The following is a 22,046-nucleotide window of genomic DNA, read 5'->3' as shown; positions in this document are numbered from 1 at the left end:
CAATGAGATAAGCATGAGATACTGAGAGGAAACCTGTGTTAGAATGAGATGTCACGAGAATGAGATGTCAAGATACCTTTTGAAAACTATACAATGAGATATATATGAGGTATTGAAGGCTTGTGTGTGTGTGAGTGTGAGCATGCATGTGTGTACTCATACTATTCCTGACTGATGCCAGTTTGACATAGATACCAAACTCAGACACAACATACTACCACCAAGCAGACCAGTCCTTGTTTCATACCCCTGACACCTGGGTTACAATACCATACTTGAAAGTCTTATGTCATTAACCAGCTTTGAACTGAACTCAAATCCATCCATTATCTACCCAGAGAAAGAAATAGGTGGATCACACCAAAAGACATTAAAATTGGTACTTGTTGGTCCTTTATTTCCTTTTCCAGTTTTTTCATCACCACAGCTATTCAAAGCTGGTGATGAAAACTGGAAAATATAAAGGAACACTTGAATTTTGTTGTGATTCTTTATTTCTTTCTCTCAGTATATCACTGATGCATTCTACCCATTCTTCACAAGGACTTGTGTTTGAACTGCATTCACCAAAGCACCCTTAAAATCTCTCCATCCCTATGGGGACTTTGAGGATATTGATCTCAGCCAATCTTCTGAACTAACCAGATACAGAGTTAATTTCTTTCAAAGATTCCACCAATCAAGATCAGACATCGACACTCACCAGGAGGAAACATATTGGATGAGGTTCCAATAAATCAACAAAATATAATATCATGTTCTTATAGATTGGGGATATGTTGCAGTCTCAGGTCAAAATCTGGCACAAGTCACATCATGTTTATTTTCCCAGCAGGGGTATTTCACAACATCGGAATAAACTAGTTATATGTGAGTTAAAGCTCATAAATCATGTGGAGAAGGTGACAAACTACGAGTTTAAGGCTAGCTGTAAACAAGGTTAACTAATTCCTTGCACGCACACAGCACATCATTTGTGTTTAGAGACCACTCACATAAAACCTGTTGTCATGATATCTCACTGAGTAATGACCTGATGTGAGGGGAAACAATGGTTCCAAGAACACACAGGAACACCTGGTGTCATGTTTGTTTTACAGTGATCCAGTCCTATAATTTTCTCCACTATTTTGCCTTTTATGATGAAAGGAGTCAGTTTCAGCAGATAATTGATGCTGATCAGTCTCTGGGGTGGATGTTTTGAGTTTTCCTGATAGTTGGGAGTCTGTTACATTGTTGCAAGCTGGTTGTCAGTATGACAGTGGATAAATTGGTGCAGCCAATACTTGACTTCCATGGTAGCAACCTGACATGACACTGTAGAGAAGGTCATACATTATCAACTGTTAGCATATGGTACAGTTTATTCAAAGTAGAGTATACATTCATGTAGCCAATACTTGATTTCCATGACAGCAACTTGATATAACACTGTAGAGAAGTTTAGACATTGTATCAACTGTTAGCATATAGTAGTTTTTTCAAACCAGTGTATAAATTGCTATAGCTGGTTTTTCACTTCCAAGATAACAACTTGATATGACACTGTAGAGAAGTTTAGACCTTGTATCATCTGTCATTTTTCAGTATTGCTAATTAACAGCACTAATCATTGGTCATATATCCTCCAGGGCCCCGATTCACAAAGCTCTTGCATTGCTACAACTATCATAAGTCATTGTTACAGTATAGGAAATATGAATGCTACCAGAAAAGTTATGAGATATTAGGCTTATGAGAGCTTTGTGAAACAGGGCCCTGTATTGTTGCAATGATATACTGAAGTTGCTGCAGAATAATCTGTTCATATGACATGGACAATACACGTTTATTTCTTTAATAGGAAATATTACATAGGAAATACATTTTACATACTTTCAAAAGTGCATTGCCAACATATACAATAGTGTTGTCATTGCATTTCTAAATTCCTGTGTTGATTTTTCACATTATCACCTAAACCACACCCAAAATGACAGCCAAACCCGAACTATTCCCAAACACTTTTTTAAATTCAGTTTTATTTAACAATGAATAGATTTTTTAAAATTCCTATTTGTCTCTGATTTTTCATTGTTTACGCCATTGCTGATAATGACTGAGGAATAAGCACCAAAACATTTTGGACAAATTCAAACATTTCACTCTTTAGATAGAAACATTAACACTGACATACAGTGATGTTGATTAACGCTCATATTTGGTTAGGTAGAGGAAGAAATCCACAGCTATTCTGGGTGAAATCTCATCCAAGAAACCTTGCAACTAAAGGCCTGGGCCTAGATTTTCGAAGCTATCTTATCGCTAAGATAGTTGTAAGTGCCATACATTAACATTAACTTATGACTATCTTAGCGCTAAGAGAGCTTCGAAAATATAGGCCCTGGTGTTTAGCTCGGGGGAAGCAAAAACATATTTACCGGTACAAAGGTTAAAAGGTAATTACAAGGTAGAATTATTTATCACATATGAAGTGGATATAGCCAAAACAGTGAACCACTATTTAGTGCACACTTTATTAGGTCAAATTAAGCATGATACTGAGATAGTGAGTGTGTATGATTTTACTCAGCTTTTAGCAATATTCCAGCAATATTATGTCAAGTGACGCCAGAAATAAGCTTCATATATTGTACCTCTGTGGGGAACAAACACAACCCTTCATTTTGATGAGAAAAACCTTAAATGCCTTAACCATTAGGCTACCCCTATAGTATTTAAGTAATGAGTGAGTATGGTTTTATGCTGCTTTTAGCAATATACGAGCAATATCACAGCAGGGGACACCAGAAATGGACTTCACACATTGTATCCATGAAGGGAACCAAACCTGGGTCTTCGGCATGACGAAGGAAGGCTTTAACCATTAGGCTACCCCAACATCCCAATTAAGTAATGATGCTGCAATAACTTGTCTAGCACCCTTGTGTGTAAAGATTTAAATAACCACTACATCACACAAACCTTTGTAGAACTCACTGAAGAGTACTCTGAATTGAATTATTAATACCAACTTGGTGTTCTCTAATCAAATAGTTTCCTTGAGTGTCAGCACGTCTCACGATCAAACAATCTAATCTCATTTGTAGTGAAACTTTAATAACTGTGAACAGCATTCCTGACAATCTTGTCTAGGTTCTTATAAATAGAGCGAGTACAGTAGGTAAGTGAGTCTGTAGAAACTGTGAGGGGATTCCGAACATATACATATTTCCTCTAAGGTAGGAAAGTCTTATGCTATACAAATATGACACGCCAAGGATCATTACTAAGGCAAAACTGAAATTCATACACATGACCATCAGATCCTGGCACAACCAAGGGAAGTGACTTATAAACCCAAAAGTCACTTTTGTCCTTCTGATGAATAGAGAAGTAGCCCACTTAGTGTTGGGCAGGAATTATTACACAAAATCACACTATATCATACATTTTCATTAAGTAGTAATAAATTTTAAACTTATCAACATTATTGAAATGTTCTTTTTTCTAAATATTTCAAAATGTATAATCTGAGGCCCTTATTAATCCAGACACAAAGTGAATGAATAATACAATACTCACCAAACAGTTTGATCTTGTTTTCTTTGGTCTCAACCAACAGTATAACGTATCCTTTGAGATCCATGGTGTTACCAATATTACCCCTGAACAGCTCAGCCACAGGAAGCAGAGAGACAACGACGAGAGTGGGGACTGCTTGTTACCAGAGTGGTGAGTTACCACATCAATCACAAGTCCACAGAGCACCAGCTTATCAATTACCCATACCGAAGTTTAATTAGAATTAAGATCCATTACCGGACTACAGGAGAACCCAGTACACTGCGAATGAAGCAATCAGCGTTCACTATGCCACTGTTCCTTGTTCCTGTGAATTAACATCCAGAGGTCCCACTTCGACATCAATGTGTCAACACTAATATCTTTATATTTCCACAAATCAAAAATCTATCAATCCACCGACTAAATGGGCAGTCACGAGCCCTCTGGAGCGTTAACGGCTATCCTCAGGTGGATTTTCATCAGTGTCTGGTAATTCCACAAGACCCGATAAAGTTCACGGAAACTGTCAATAAAACTCACTTTTACTTACAAGGCAAACAGCTGACGGATTCGTGCCGAAGCTCAAGATTATTCAATGTTATCCTGTGGTTGTGTCAATGTTTGATGACATCATAGTTGTACAATCAAGTGGACAAGCTAGATGATTGTGGGCAGGCTGAATGGTTGTGGGCACAGGGTCCCTCGGTGTTAGCAGGTGAATTACTGATCCTGCAATCTCTGTGCTGACACTAACAAAAAATAATTCCTATGCATGAGCTTGTGTAACGTCTCAGTGGCATGGAAATCCAGTCATTGATGTGCCGCATCTTACAGTGTTTCTTCACAGCTCAAAATAAACACAACAGACAAAAAATAATATTGGCTAATTTAAACCACAAGGACTGACAGGAAATAATCTTGTTCCTGTCTTTGCCAGATATGTTGCCAGAGTTGTAGGTTATTATTTTTGTTTCTTGTCAAATAAACTGAACTTCAAAACTAAACAATCAGAAGCTCTTCTCAGGGATGAAAAGTAATTTCCTGTGAGAACATGAACTGGATCTTGGACAGCGTTGAGTGTGCTGTATGTTGGATGGTGGTTCTCTGGGAATTTGCAACTTTCATTTATCTAAACATACACAGCGATATCACAAATCCGGGATCGGTTACTCCTAATCTGAAAATCTTCTTCAGCTGCATGACCACCAAAGTGGTCAGTATTGTAGATATTAATCCAGTGAATTGGTTATACCAAAGTGGTCAGTATTGTAGATATTAATCCAGTGAATTGGTTATACCATAGTGGTCAGTATAATAGTCCCAGTGACATACTGTTACACCAGTTGTCCAGAGATGGTGCGTACCTTAGTGGTCAGTATTTCCATTAATCCAAGGGAAAGAGTTATACCACAGTGGTCAATACTGCAGTTATATCCCTAAGGAAAATGGTTATTCCTGAGTGGTCAATACTGCAGATATATCCTTAAGGAAAATGGTTCTTCCTTAGTGGTCAATATATCCAAGGAAAATAATTATACCCCAGTGGTCAGTACTGAAGCAATATTTCAGTGAGATGGTTATACCACAGTGGTCAATACTGCAGTTATAGCCCAGGAAAATAGTTATTCCACAATAGTCAGTATTGCTGCTGCTTTTAGTTACCACCAAATGAAACGATCCAATGACAAAACACTCGCCAAGGTTGTAGGCTTATGTCAACCAATCAGGGCTCACATTTGAACATCTACAATATATTACAGCCCAGTGATTAGAACCAGGTGGTGGTTCATAAACACAATTCAGGTAAATATCCTGTGTGATATGAGAGTGGCTGTATCTCCTGCAGGAGAAGTCAATTACTGCCTGCTCACCATAGATTTACACAGCTCCCGTTAGTATTAACATGGCCGTCTTCAGATCCATTGCCAAAAACTAACAAGGCAAAAACAATGTTGCTGAAGTGTGAGTTTTCCGCCAACTGTCTATGGTTGCCGTTTTGCTACCATGTGCATCATGGGATCCAATTAAGAGTCGGTGATGTTGATTTGTCGGGGTGTGTGTGTGTGTGTGTGTGTGTGTGTGTGTGTGTTTTGAAGTAGAGGGAGGAAGGTCTTGCTTTTTGTTTCTTATCAATGTCTACTTTAAACATTCATCATCACAGCTGAAACTGGACAATGAGAAAGAATTTCGCTTTATACTGACAGACATTACTCTAGGTTCACTTAATAAAGTAATATGAAACGCTTTGCTTTGTTCACATGTCAGTTTGATCTGAGTTATGAACAATCCTGATGGATTTAGTTCTATTTATGACCCATGCAGATTTTCACCTCCTATGACATAAGAGAGACAAATGTATCTTGCAGCAAAACATTCACCATCTATTTCTATCCTAATATTTTATGTGCGGCAATGAATTAACATTTTGAAAGGCATTTCTCTAGCCCTCAGCAAAAAGTATTCCACAGCACACACAGAACTTGCTTCAGAAAAAAATCCAAATATTCATTAACATGGACAATTTTGAACAACATAAAACAGTTGTCTGAAGGCTAAATGCTAGGGATTACAGAGCACTCATGTTTACAAAGAGCTTGAAAATTGCTCATGCTGGTGCTTAAGCACAGTTAAGCAGAAGTATTTAAATGAACCTCGACTAAATCTTCCTACTTTATCAGCAACTTTCCCAGCCTTTCCGTGCTTGATTTTCAGGAGCAACTTTCCTTCTTTAACAAAAATAAAAACTTCATAAGGATTTTTTTCAAATACGGATCCCTTTACATTCTCAGTTCATAGCATGGTGCATTCGCCCCTGGTGACAGATTCCCGATCTCCACTTCACATACTGCGAGCAGGAAGATAGGTAATCATGTAAATAGAATCACCATTCTGTCACTAGTCAGATGGAAAATTCACAGCTGATTGCGTCTTAATGCTTTCCTCTGTAAAGTATGAAGTAACGAGGCCCTCTTCCAATCAGGGCTGAACTGATGCAAATGAACGGTAGTAGAGCACAAAATTACCAGCAATCATGTCCACAGGCACTAACTGTGGTTTCATCTTTCTTGAAAACATCTTTTGATCATCTCATAAATAGTAAATACCCCACAGCATCAGAGCCTGCAAGGTTGCTGAGTAACGGCAACTAAAGATTCAGACATATTACATCATCAATTTAGTTTTTTTTCAACATAATTTTCCAGGAATACTGAGCTGGCTTATGGACTTCTTTCACTCTTTCATCGTGATGGCTCAGCACAGATGCTGGTACCGGTACCTTTATCAAGTGAGTGTTTTCGTGACTAGATAAGATTTCTTAACTGGTAGACCTTTGTTCTGAGAAGATGCTTACATGCTTAACATTATTTCACATTAAGGTATAGTCTGTACATATAAAAATTTAATCATTCACTTGATTACTTTGTTGTGTTCAGTCAGATCGTGAAATGTGTTAATTTTAACCAGATAAGATGATCAGGAACTGGTGCATAGTAACGAAACTGAATTTTGAATGTACATTTAGCCCAGAATCATGATTTGAACATCTGGATTTAATATGATGAAAATTGATAAAAATAAGCAAATTTAGCTAGCTGTAAATCAACATCACAGAAAAAGATAAGATAGAGAAATATTTTGTGCATAACATGATTGCATAGATAATATGTTAGCCTAACACATGCTTAATCCAATAACATTTCAATGTTTATTTGGCCTATATTCTTAATATCTTGAAGGGCTGATTTAGCTTCTAGCACTCAGGAAGATGGAGTCAAGTGTTTATGTAATCGTAGACTATTTCCCAGAAAGCACGTAGACAGACAAGTTTGATGATGTCCAGGATGAAGAAGATCACAAAGTGGTTCCTTCCACAACCAATATAGCTGACACACCAGCGAAGGTAATTTCTTTTCATCAATTATGGCAAGGAACAAATTGCTTTCACACTACAGAATAATGTCTTCACACTCCAGTCAATGCTATTCATGCCGACATATGCACAAAAGGGTAAAACTTCCAGTCAGACATTGCTGTCCAATTTGTGGTGCTGTTGACAAAGGATGATGCTTCAAGCCACTCAAAATAACTACCCACAAAATCCAGTCTCCAGCATTAGAGCCGACCACTTTCAGAGCATGTTGTAGCAGACGTCCCACAATACAGAAACACATCCATCAAGACACCGAAACGGTTGTGACAAAGAAAACACCTTCTTGTAACATAAAGGAACCCCAATTAAAGTGTAAGTGGACAATAATCGGTCACAAGTGCAGATTTCAACAAAACAGTGGGGATATATGCTGTGTTTTTTTCATCAAGCATTTTGAGCTCTTGGGACATCCTCGCCTTGAGCTCAGTCTTGGTCTGTGGTAGCCACAAATGAAAGCTGTCTGAACTTTCTTAAAGCCCACTCTAGCAGGGAAATGTTTCTATAGATTCTCAGGAAGCACTTGTCCCACAAAACCTCTGTCCTTTCACAACCTGATGCACAACTATAAGCCTTGAAATCTGCTGTAAGAAGACGGCTTGCAAAGTAAGGGGGCACTTTTCGCCCATAAGAAACCATCTGAAAGCCTTACACGTAAACCGTTCCTAGCAAGCCTGTTATGAAGAGACATAGATCCTTATTGAGCCGAGAAATGCAATAAATCGGTGGCAGACAAGGAGTAAGTGTGAGCAGCACATGGTGTGTTTCAGATGGGCTTGACAAGATCCCATTAGATGGCTACAAGAGGCCAGGGCTTCTGTTTGCTCTGCAGTGTTAACCCACATGGGCGGGACGCTCAAAAGGACAAAATCTGTCAATAAAACCTAAGTTCACTTTCTTCTAATTATCAGAAAAGCAAAGAAAAGTTTGACTGGCAAGTGTGATCAGTGACAGTGGTGTGAGATGATTGGCAAGGCAGAAGGTTCTGCCAGTGATACCGTAGTAGACTTTATTGTGCCCTGGGACACCTTACAAAGCCTTAACTTGCTCATAGCACACAATTTGAAACTGTCTTGGGTATAATGAGCTCCATGCACCGGAGCCATTAGTTAGCTACTGTGACGGTGAGTGAGTGAGTGAGTGAGTGAGTGAGTGAGTGAGGGAGGGAGGGAGGGAGGGAGAGAGATAGAGATAGATTTTACTCTCTTTCGCCCATATTCTAACAACATCATGACAGCAGACAGTAACATTAAATGTTGCACATTCTTCCATCTTTCCCCCAAATAACATTTACCTTAACACACCTAAAATATGATCAGGAGATGGTTCACATCAACACAGATTAAAAACATTCATAATTAAAATGTGTATCGGATATTAGTACTTGCTTTGAGGATTTGTGGATGAGATTGCAACTGTAAAAACACAAACAAAAATATTACATCCTGGAGCCTCAATCTCCATAAGCAGCTGGTGAGGATCTAAATGCCTCTTCCATGAGTGAGTGTGTGAGTGAGCAATATTCCAGCAATATCACGGCGGGGGACACCAGAAATGGGCTTCACACATTGTACCCATATGAGGAATCGAACCCGGGCCTTCAGCGTGACGAGCGAACGCTTTAACCACTAGGCTACCCTGTCGCCCCCCTCTTCCATGAACCTGCTCATGGCCTTTCTACAGCATTTACAATGATAACTACAGTACTGGGTGTAGTCCACGACCCTAGACCAGTGAAGATCCGGGTTAGAATTGGTCTTCAGTAACCCTTGCTAACGGGATTGGGTGGTCAGACTTATTGACTTGGTTGACACATGTCATCGTATCCCAGTTGTGTAGATGGATGCTGTTGATCACTGGATTGTCTGGTCCAGACTTGATTATTTCCAGACCACTGCCATATACCGGTAGCTGGAATATTGTAATAAACTCACTCACCCATGATCCTAGAGAATAAATGAAATACAGGAGTGCAACTTAAGTCTAGAATGATTTGGCAAGTCCAGATTGCCTCCACTCAAGGACATTAATGATTGGGCTCCATTTGTATTTGTTTTGTTGAAAAACATATTTATTTTTAAATAAGATAACGTTATTTGGGGTCTAAATGCCAGTATATTCTTGAAGATGAACTTGTATCATGGTCCTACCAAGCAAGCGAGGGGGGATAGGAGGGGAGATGGAGTGGGTGGTGGTGTGGTGTGGTGGTGGTGTGGTGTGGTGGTGGTGTGGTGTGAGAAGGTGTGGTGGTGTGGGGGTGGTGTGGTGGTGGTGTGGTGGTGGTGTGGGGTGGTGGTGGCTAAACACAGAGGGAGTGGTGCTAGTTTACTGGGCTGCCTCACAGAGTACACTAGTCTAACAAGACCATCCCTGAGTTGCCAATATGACTTATAACGTTGATGAGAAGGAAATCAATCACTATGTTTCCGCTCACTGAGCGTAACACCAACTCAACTCTCCCCTCGGTAGGCAAAGGCCACACTCACCAAATAACATCCTTCAGGCAGTCAAGATTAAATTTACTGAAGAGATGGTGGAATAATGCCGACTATTTCATACTAGGCCACTTGGGGACCACGTCAGTGGATGAGGAAGCTGCCTCTTGAGCATGGCTTGGAGTCATTCATTACAATATCCTTGTCTATGCTTCACTGGCATAAAGAACTGATTTCATCTAATGCAGATCAATGACACAATTAAACCTAAAAGTACTAACTTCTAGAAGAATTTGAAACATTTGATCATGATCTATGTTGAGTATCTGTCACATCAACAATGTAACTGTAGAAACCAGTGACATGTTGGAGCTATTTAAGGGATTCTGACAAAATTTGCCCCATGTTACTTTCCTCATGGGATTCCAGTATTTCTCATGCGGCAGATAAAATGCTTAAAACATAAACCATCTTTCCTATATAGCAAGGAAAAGAATTAATTGGAATCTCAATATATTGATTGGTGTACTCTTCTGAGAATTATTCTCTTTTATAACTATATAGCATCTGTTTAGTGTGTTTGTTTAATGCTACAACCAGTATGGGTTACAGGGGATTTGTTTTAACCCATGAACCCACGTAGGGTCTGACCTCTTACAGTGAGTGAATTTAGTTTTGCGCCACTATATTCCACCTATATGGCGACGGTCTGTAAATAATTGAGTCTGGACCAGACAATCCTGTGATCAACAGCATGAGCATTGATCTATGCAAATGGGATACGATGACATGTGTCAACTAAGTCAGAGAGTCTGACCACCCAATCCCATGTTGCCTTATACAACAAGCATGAGCTACTGAAGATCAATTCTAACCCGGATCTTCATGGGTCTCTTACAACCAGCATGGGTTCCAGGGGAATCGTTTTAACACAGGCTTTTCATAGGGTTTGACCTCTTACAATCAGCATGGGTTGCAGGGGATCTATCCTGACCCAGGCTCCCCACAGGGTCTGACCTCTTACAATCAGCATGGGTTGCAGGGGATCTATCCTGACCCAGGCTCCCCACAGGGTCTGACCTCTTACAATCAGCATGGGTTGCAGGGGATCTATCCTGACCCAGGCTCCCCACAGGGTCTGACCTCTTACAATCAGCATGGGTTGCATGGGATCTATCCTGACCCAGGCTCCCCACAGGGTCTGACCTCTTACAATCAGCATCAGATCATCCTGGTCTGACCTCTTTCAGCAGGGGATCTATCCTGACCCAGGCTCCCCACAGGGTCTGACCTCTTACAATCAGCATGGGTTGCATGGGTTCTGACCCAGGCTCCCCACAGGGGTCTGACCTCTTACAACCAGCATGGGTTGCAGGGGATCTATCCTGACCCAGGCTCCCCACAGGGTCTGACCTCTTACAATCAGCATGGGTTGCAGGGGATCTATCCTGACCCAGGCTCCCCACAGGGTCTGACCTCTTACAATCAGCATGGGTTGCAGGGGATCTATCCTGACCCAGGCTCCCACAGTCTGACCTCTTACAATCAGCATGGGTTGCAGGGGATCTGTCCCTGGCCCAGGCTCCCCTGACCTCTTACAATCACCTGAGAGCTCCCCACTCTTAATCAGCATGGGTTGCAGGGGATCTATCCTGACTGAGGCTCCCCACAGGCTGACCTCTTACACAGGGTGACCCAGAGCTTGACCTCTTACAATCAGCATGGGTTGCATGGGATCTATTGCAGGGTTTGACCTCTTACAATCAGCATAGGGGTAAAAATATCCTGAATCACAGGCTCCCCAAGGGTCTGAAACCCCTCTTTACAACCTTTGATTAAATCAGCATGGGTTGCATGGGATCTATCTGGGGCTCTTACCATCTGACCTCTTACAATTCAGCATGGGTTGCAGGGGATCTGTCTGACCCAGGCTCCCCACAGGGTCTGACCTCTTACAACCAGCATGGGTTGCAGGGGATCTGTTTTAATCCAGAATACAGGATCTATGTAAGACTTTGTGCCAGATAAAGTAGATATCACCATCCTGAAAGCTGACCCTAATGACCACAAATAAGCCAGTAAAGATGAGAGAGAAGCTTTGGAAACACATAAACAAACATGTGAATCTTCTGAACTGATGAAATTTATTTCTCACAGCATATACTGGTCACAATTATTTCCTTTTGATTTGTTTCTTTCCCCTTGTCCTATTTAAATACCATCACCAGGGATTTACCTAGACATGGTCAGATGGAGTCATTCCGTTCTTGTCTGCAGCAAAGGTCTTCAAAAATCCGCACTGGAACCATTTCTTTGAGTGGCATTTTAGAAGTTGGGAAGTACAATATAGAACAACTTTATGGATAACAAGTTCTTTTTACAGGCTTGTATAAACCTGAAATCGTGACAATTGTTGTGGAAAATGAAAGCTATATGTTCTCACAATCTACTGGCATTTAATTTTGTCTCCTGCTTTGCCTAGTTTCTGAGTTACAACTTGTTTTCATAGACGCTTCTGTCACAATTGATTGGTGTCGTTAGGCCCTATTTGTATAATGACTGATCCAAATTGATCCCATTTCTGTGTTTTTTTACCCTCGATATTTAATCATGTCATGTAAAAATCTGTTTGTATTCTCAAAACAGTGTCGGCCCATAAGTTTTCACATGCAATACAGCAATTAATACTCCCTTGTTGTAACCCGTGTTAGGTGGTATAAACCTACACATGTTATTTGTCATCATTCACTTGATGGCCAGTTAATGAATTTATAACAGGTATAATTAGTGGTAACACACTTAGATTACCCGACAAAGGTTCCCATTTGGCATTTCTTGTGTCTGGAGTAAATATTCAACATTATAAACATCGATCAAAGGATTAACCGATAACACGCTGATTGATTAATTACTTTTATCTTACACAGCGGAATTGTCAAAAGGTAGTGTTTATGTATGTAGATTTACTAATCTATACTGAATACACTCTGCCGTGTCGGTGTCTGCGTAAAAACAACGTCCTTCTTTCAAAGAATTAACCAGCAATACATTGATTGATTGCCCATTATTGGCTAACTAAATTACTGTTTTTAATGAAAGGCGGACATTATGCAATTAGTTGCCAGGTGTGCTATCTTGGGTGACCAATGAGACTATACACCAATACCTGAAAAGATTGATCACTTTTTCGTATATTAAACTGTTAAAAGACACATCATTTGGAACAGTTTTGTGGATATTGATGGATACATTCCTCAAACAAGGTAATGGCCTGATATTGTTCCTATAACTTTAATCTGTTTTAATTTTAATATTTGCATTTTGTTTTTATTCATTTGTCGTAGCATTCAACAGAATCATTGTTTTTCGCCGTGAAGTGTAATGAGACAGACAACATACACTAGGGTGTGTGTGCGAATTATGATTCACATTGGCAAACTATAAAATGTCTAGATATTACAGTTCTGTTATAAATTCACTATAAGTATCAGCAGATCGTCAGCTTTTATTTAGTTTCAAAATGCATAAAAGTATGATAATAAACTAATTAGGATTATAAGACCAAATATAAAGACGCACATTGACTAGTATCTACATACTGGTGAGTGGACATTAACCATGTGAATGTAGCAAGAAATTTATCGCGCAGTATTGTGACTTCGACCCCCACCTCACTTCCGTTGAAGAAATCGTTATGTTATAAGTTATGTCATGCAAAATCCTTTTGGTTATGATTCCAATACATATTTAACTATGAGTAGAAAGTAGTTTTGATTTTCTAACTTGATGAAAACAAACTATAATCTCATTAATTCTAACAGACTTTACGATTTTCAAAATGGCGGCGCCCTGTGTCGGGAACATCCACCAGTCTGTGGATAAATGCTATTTAGGTTTGTTTTCACCGAGTTACAAAATCAAAACTACTTTCTACTGGTAGTAAAATATGTATTTTATTGATGGCCAATAGGATTTTGCATGACATAGCGTATATCATAACAATTTCTCTCCTGGCAGCGAGGTGGGTGTCAATATAATACTACTTACAATATTATTGTTACTTCGACCACAACCTCACTTCCGAGGAAGAAATCGTTATGTTACAAGTTGTGTTATGGAAAATCTTTATGGTCATCAATCATATACATATGTTACTATAACTAGTAAGTAGTTTTGATTCTTTAACTTCCGTGAAGCGATCTGAACACAAGTAAGATATCGTTTCAGGCTTCCACAACGCTCGCTTCGCACTCACAAACATAACCCATTTAGCACGAACTGCGAGGTCCTGTGGAAATCTGTGCATGGTGACACCATCACCCGACCCCTAGGAGCAATTGACGACAAAGCAACGATTCGGCATGTCGTCGTTCGTCATGTCGAGAAATCATCAAAATGATGAGCGTGCTACACACTTTCCATACAACTAACTGAAAATCGTTCCTCATATGACGTCACTGCAGTGCTCTGGCGACAGAGTTACGTAACCTGTCTGTGGTTTCGTTGGCGGGCAAGAGGGAAGCAGGCGACCATTTGGCCACTTCTAATCGCTCGGTATTAATTAAGTTTTTAAAGAATAAATTTGGTGTTCCGCATAAGACTAACCACAAATCTTTCATATGTAATGGTTAAAAGAGTAACAAAAAACAAAGTTTAGTGGTTCTTTAACACAGGCTTCTCACAGGGTTTGACCTCTTACAATCAGCATGGGTTGCATGGGATCTATCCTGACCCAGGCTCCCCACAGGGTCTGACCTCTTACAATCAGCATGGGTTGCATGGGATCTATCCTGACCCAGGCTCCCCACAGGGTCTGACCTCTTACAATCAGCATGGGTTGCAGGGGATCTATCCTGACCCAGGCTCCCCACAGGGTCTGACCTCTCACAACCAGTATGGGTTCCAGGGGAATCGTTTTAACACAGGCTTCTCACAGGGTTTGACCTCTTACAATCAGCATGGGTTGCAGGGGATCTGTCCTGACCCAGGCTCCCCACAGGGTCTGACCTCTTACAACCAGCATGGGTTGCAGGGGATCTGTTTTAATCCAGAATCCCAACAGGATCTATGTAAGACTGACGCCTTTGTGCCAGATGAAGTAGATATCACCATCCTGAAAGCTGACCCTAATGACCACAAATAAGCCAGTAAAGATGAGAGAGAAGCTTTGGAAACACATAAACAAACATGTGAATCTTCTGAACTGATGAAATTTATTTCTCACAGCATATACTGGTCACAATTATTTCCTTTTGATTTGTTTCTTTCCCCTTGTCCTATTTAAATACCATCACCAGGGATTTACCTAGACATGGTCAGATGGAGTAATTCCGTTCTTGTCTGCAGCAAAAGTCTTCAAAAATCCGCATTGGAACCATTTCTTTGAGTGGCATTTTAGAAGTTGGGAAGTACAATATAGAACAACTTTATGGATAACAAGTTCTTTTTATTCACTTTTTATAGCACTCACGAATAAAAAGAAGTTGTTATCCATAAAGTTTGTTCTATAATGGAACCATTTCACCAACATTAACAGGACCAACGAAGAGGAAGGACTTTTAATGCTTCGATTCACTGTATTGCATTCAATGTAGTTACAAAATTACATTAAATTAAAAGACCCCTGAATTAAAACAAAAAGAAAAGAAATATCATTTTCCAATTTGCCTGCCCTGTGTGCATGTGTGCGTGCGTGCAAGCCTGCATGCTTTTGCTCAGCATGTCTTAAAAGAAACTGATTATTAAACAACAGCTTTACTTTTTTGATTGAAGCAAGTTGGAAATTGACCAACAGCCTGTAGACATTCATGTGTGTGGTCCATTGTGTAGAAAACAACATCCAATCACAACCCATCAAACACTCCATCCTTGTTGCCTCCAACCCGAGTGCACTAACAGCGCTATGACGCCCAGACTCATGTACATAGGAAATAAAGTGGAAACTAATCTCTGCCCAATGTCCAGCAATAACTACTCTAGCTGTCTCAATTACCCACACAATCAATGATGGATACGATCTAATAAATGGGTAATATTCCCCAGAGAATGTTACAATAATCATCTCATGGTAGTCACATCAAGACCCTGCGGCGAGCTGCTGGAATCCATATGGAGTTACTGTAGGAGACAGGCCTGTGTACAATCACTCCGGGATAATCACAATTTGGAGTGGGTGAGTGAGTGATTTGGTTGATTGGTCTGTTGGTGTTCACCGCCACACTCAGCAATATTTGTAGCAATATGGTGGCGGTCTGTAAATAATCGAGTCTGGACCAGACAATCCAGTGATCAACAGCATGAGCACTGATCTATGAAACTGGGATATGATGACAGTGTCAACCAAGTCAGCGACCACCTAATCCCATTATGGGTTGCTTAAGACCAACTCTAACCCGGATCTTCATGGGTTGAGGAGTGTGAGTGAGTGAGTGAGTGAGTGAGCGAGCGAGCGAGTGAGTGAGTGAGTGAGTGAGTGAGTGAGTGAGTGAGTGGGTGGGTGAGTGAGAGAGTTCATGTTCACCCGAAGATTTGTGAAAAACTACTGATAAAGACATTCCAAGACTAAGAATGCATAAAAATCAGGGCATGAGCAAATGCTTGAACCACTTCCAAGTGAGTGAGTCAGTCCAGAGATAAACCTGGTTTCTTTTTTAAATGAACAGGTTCCAACATAAATTTGCTGTCTGAAAACATCATTAGGTGAATGTTTAACTGTAGAAACATTCAAAAGCTCTTAGACATCTACTAGTGAGAAGTGACCTCCTTATTGTGAGTAGCCACTTTTCAGCTACCTGTTTGTGAGTAACAACCTTTAACAAGCTCTTATTGACATCTTTGCCACATCATACTGATCAGTGACATCTTTGCCACATCATACTGATCAGTGAGCATCTTTGCCACATCATACTGATAACTTCTCTTAGTGAACAACAGCCTTGACTTCCTTGCCACATCATACTGATCAAAGAGTGACATACTGATTTGTCTCCTTACATGATCAGTGACTTCCTTGCCACATCATACTGATCAAAGACTTCCTTGCCACATCATACTGATCAAAGACTTCCTTGCTGCATCATACTGATCAGTGACTTCCTTGCCACATCATACTGATCAGTGACTTCTTTGCCACATCATACTGATCAGTGACTTCTTTGCCACATCATGCCACATCATACTGATCAAAGACTTCCTTGCTGCATCATACTGATCAGTCAATTCCTTGTCACATCATACTGATCAGTGACATCTTTGCCACATCATACTGATCAGTGACATCTTTGCCACATCATACTGATCAGTGACTTCTTTGCCACATCATACTGATCAGTGACTTCCTTGCCACATCATACTGATCAGTGACATCTTTGCCACATCATACTGATCAGTGACATCTTTGCCACATCATACTGATCAGTGACTTCCTTGCCACATCATACATCATACTGATCAGTGACTTCCTTTCCACATCATACTGATCAGTGACATCTTTGCCACATCATACTGATCAGTGACTTCCTTGCCACATCATACTGATCAGTGACTTCCTTGCCACATCATACATCATACTGATCAGTGAACTCTTTGCCACCTCTTAGTGAGCAGCTACCTCTTACCCACATTTTGCTGTAAGTTAAACGTCAGCCACCTGTTTGTGGGCAGCGATCACTAACCACCTCTTCCCTGGCAGCCATTTCATCCCAGGCCATTGAAAGCACCCAATTTTCATTTAAGCCACCTCCTACAAAGTACTCCTGAAGATTCTCTCCCGAAGGATGCACATATTCTTCCTCAAGATGGAGTATGGGAGTATTGAGTGATATTGCTTGATTGACAACTAAATATTGAAGCTGTGGAACATTAATTGCCTCTGTCTGTGTAATCCCCTGCGCCCTGGTGGAGCGAGCGTAGACAGCGGATATATGACCACCATGATTGATCACCGCCTCCTCACAGATCAACACCACTAATTGCACAAAACAGTCCACTGCAAACAACAGTCTGGATGGATTACAAGTTTGACTTTCAGTTACTTGGAAACTCAGTCACAGTTGCAATGGCCTAAAGTATGTTAGAGAGATATGTGGCCCCAAAATTAATTATAGTTGGGTTACATCTATAAAAAAAAAATAATTCCCTTATGCATACAGATACAAATGTTATTTAAGTTCTAGATTTTAAAGTAAACTTTAGTATAAATAAAATATCCAGACTTTGTTGATTGAACATTAAATGGAATTGATTTAGAAGACTAGGTTCTGTGTTAGAATTAGTCACTGTGGGGATCCTGTGATAGAATGAGTGAGTGAGTTTGGTTTTACGCCGCTTTTAGCAATATTCCAGCAATATCACAGTGGGGACATGGATGTGGCGATTGTGTGTTAGAACTGGACACGGTGGGGATCCTGTGTTAGAACTGGACACTGTGGGGATCCTGTGTTAGAACTGGACACTGTGGGGATCCTGTGTTAGAACTGGACACTGTGGGGATCCTGTGTTAGAACTGGACACTGTGGGGATCCTGTGTTAGAACTGGACACTGTGGGGATCCCTGTGAACTGGACACTGTATCCTGTGTTAGAACTGGACACTGTGGGGATCCTGTTAGAACTGGACACTGTGAGGTGGACATCCTGTGCTAGAAGTGGACACTGTGGGGAGCTAGGACACTGTGGGGATCCTGTGCTAGAACTGGACACTGTGGGGATCCTGTGTTAGAACTGGACACTGTGGGGATCCTGTGCTAGAAGTGGACACTGTGGGGATCCTGTGCTAGAACTGGACACTGTGGGGATCCTGTGTTAGAACTGGACACTGTGGGGATCCTGAGCTAGAAGTGGACACTGTGGGGATCCTGTGCTAGAAGTGGACACTGTGGGGATCCTGTGCTAGAAGTGGACACTGTGGGGATCCTGTGATAGAACTGGACACTGTGGGGATCCTGTGTTAGAACTGGACACTGTGGGATTGTGGTTGAAATTTTACCTTGTGGGGATCATTATGCTAGAAATGATCTAAAGCAAAATGCACGTCTACTAGGCAAATCATTGGACAGGGTGGGCAAGGTTTGGTGACTTATTCAGCTACATGTCATCGAACTCTAAATATCAATCACATGATCATTTGATTCAGATTTCATTATTCACATATCAAAAGATTTTAAAAAATAATTGACAGTCACTGCAAGTTTGATTCAAACCATTCAAGGAGGAATTTGTCTGTCTACAAAGTAATATCCAGTGACTAAACAATTATTAAATACAAGTCACAGTGTCAAAGAAACATAAATTACATCAGAACCCCTTAAAGAACATGCTACAAGCAAGCAGAACCATTAAAACACAAAATCCACAAACCAACTCAATATGTAAGATGAAACTGTCATCCCTGTCTGGGTGATATGATGTATCACCTATATTCAGTAAGTCTAGAGTCATTCATCAACACTGGAAGAGAAAACTGCCAAAGATGATAAATTGTCCGAAATTCATGGTACGCTAGATTTGATCTACATTAAACAACACTGATGCATGGACAGGCCCACTGAGAACATGTTTAGCTTCAGTACTTTTGAAGTGACTGAGTTGGGTTTTACACGACTTTTAGCAATAGTCTAGGAATATCATGTCAGAGAACAGAAATAATTGGCTGCATACACTGTACCCTTGCAGGGAATGGGATATGGGTCTTCAGTGTAATGCACCATGCTTACATGATCTAGTCAACTCAATCATCATGTGAGGGTTTAAAGGAATGGCAAACCTGTAACATATGCAAAGACTTCTAACAATATCACAGTAAAGGACACGATATTGAGAATCAAATCAGGACTTGACCTAAAAGTTTTGGTTTGGTTTGTTGTTTAACGCCACACTCAGCAATATTGATGCTATATAGCGGTGGTCTGTAAATCATTGAGTCTGGACCAGACAATCCAGTGATCAACAGCATGAGCATTGATGATATTCAACCCACTTGCTTAACATAAGGGTGAAACTTGGATTCTAGGATGAAGAAGATCACAAAGTGGTTCCCTCCACAACCAATATATCTGACACACCAGCGAAGGTAATTTCTTTTCATCAATTATGGCAAGGAACAAATTGCTTTCACACTACAGAATAATGTCTTCACACTCCAGCTTTTCATGCTGACATATGCAAAAAAGGGTAAAAAATGGTCAGAGTGAGTGAGTGAGTTTAGTTTTACGCTGCATTCATTAATATATTCCAGGTATATGACGGCGGTCTGTAAATAATCCGAGTCTGGACCAGACAATCCAGTGATCAATAGCATGTGCATCAATCTATGTAATTGGGATATGATGACATGTGTCAACCAAGTCAGCAAGCCCTACCATCTGATCCCCTTAGTCGCCTCTTATGACAAGCATGGGTTACTGAAGACCAATTTTAACCCGGATCATCACGTGAAGTGAGGCGGAATGGGTTAAGGTGAGGTGGTTTGTGGTGTGGTGTGGTGAGGTGAGGTGAGGTGAGGCGAGGCGGAATGGGTTATGGTGAGGTGTTTTGTGGTGAGGTGAGGTGATGTGAGGCAATGTGAGTTGAGTTGAGGTGAGATGAGATGAGGTGAGATGAGATGAGATGAGGCGAGGTGGAATGGGTTATGGTGAGGTGGTTTGTGGTGAGGTGATGCGAGGCAATGCAAGGTGGAATGGGTTATGGTGAGGTGGTTTGTGGTGAGGTGATGCGAGGCAATCCAAGGTGGAATGGGTTATGGTGAGGTGGTTTGTGGTGAGGTGATGCGAGGCAATGCAAGGTGGAATGGGTTATGGTGAGGTGGTTTGTGGTGAGGTGATGCGAGGCAATGCAAGGTGGAATGGGTTATGGTGAGGTGTGGTGAGGTGAGGTGAGGCAAGGCAAGGCAAGGTGGAATGGGTTATGGTGAGGTCAGGTGGGGTGGGGTGAGGCAAAGCAAGGTGGAATGGGTTATGGTGAGGTCAGGTGGGGTGGGGTGAGGCAAAGCAAGGTGGAATGGGTTATAGTGAGGTGGTTTGTGGTGAGGTGAGGTGAGGTGATGTGGGATCGGTTGAGTTGAGAAGAGTTTCAAATTTTAGCAGTTTCTGGACAGACACCAACACAAATGGCACTGTCCACTGTTCTTTAAACAGAACACCATGATAAACTAGTCCCATCAGCTGGAAGTCTCTGTGCAGGTTAGCTCTATAAAGTGTTGAATGTATGAATCAATAATCATCCTGATATTGCATTCAACATTTTGTAAGTGAGTGTCTATTGAAATCATCAATGATAATGTCTGTAATGAGAACTAATGGGCATGATGCAGAACTCTTCAACTCTCTTGAGGCTGTTTTGTGCATGCCCTATTCCTGAGAGAGTTGCTTGAGTTAGAGTTGTTCAGAAATTACTGAATTTGCTTTTCAGAATATTCTGGTGATGTAATTGTTCAAAACATTTAAAGACTCCCATGTTTTGAAAAATGTAAATCCACCATAAACTGTGCCTGCATGTATCGTGGCTGTATTGAAATTGGGATTTGCAGAGAATATAATGGCCAGTTTCATAGCACATCAAGACCTAACTGAAGTAATGATTCTATATGTCAATGATGCTTTGCTAAATTTTCAATTTGTATGGTACTGTACAACAGAAAAAGATTTGCAGTCATGGCAACAAACATATTAAATCTCCTCCACAACATCATAGAGAATATCAGGATACATGAAAATATACCCGAAGGCCCAAGTTCAACTCCAAACATGGATATATGTGTGACTCCCATTTCTGGTATCCCCAGCCACATTATTGCTGGGATATTGCTAAAAGAGATGTAAAACTACCCACTCACTAACTCATTGGTAATGGTACATTCATATAACTTCTTTGCTAGTTAAGCATGACCTTTGACTCATCTTACCCAAAGCTTCATCTTACAGACTGTTTATATCAAAGAGAACCATACAGGCTTAATGACACACAAACTGAAGGTGACCTTCACCTCTGACCTCCAAGAAAAAAAAATCTCTGATATCACATCATACTGAAATGATTCTGGGGTTAGTTCGACAAGAGAACTACCAGTTAATTTTTATTATGAAATCTGTTTATTGTGATGCTTTATAACTGTTAACTATGGAACATGAATGTTTCATATTG

General features: G+C 40.6%; 1 protein-coding gene across 1 annotated transcript in view; it reads right to left on the bottom strand.

Annotated features, from left to right (window-relative positions):
* Positions 1-3,643, bottom strand: part of LOC124280027 (protein PALS1-like) — a 68,635-nt gene extending 64,992 nt beyond the window's left edge. Inside the window, 1 exon segment of the mRNA XM_046715906.1 lies at positions 3,565-3,643. Within this exon segment, the coding sequence (XP_046571862.1) occupies positions 3,565-3,628 (64 nt within the window). The 5' untranslated portion in view covers positions 3,629-3,643.
* Positions 3,644-22,046: the final 18,403 nt, after the last annotated feature.

The sequence above is a fragment of the Haliotis rubra genome, unplaced genomic scaffold (genome assembly GCF_003918875.1).
Source record: "Haliotis rubra isolate DU_JTF1 unplaced genomic scaffold, ASM391887v1 Scf26, whole genome shotgun sequence".
Taxonomy (NCBI): Eukaryota; Metazoa; Mollusca; class Gastropoda; order Lepetellida; family Haliotidae; genus Haliotis; species Haliotis rubra.
This window is presented reverse-complemented; position numbering and strand designations above follow the sequence as displayed.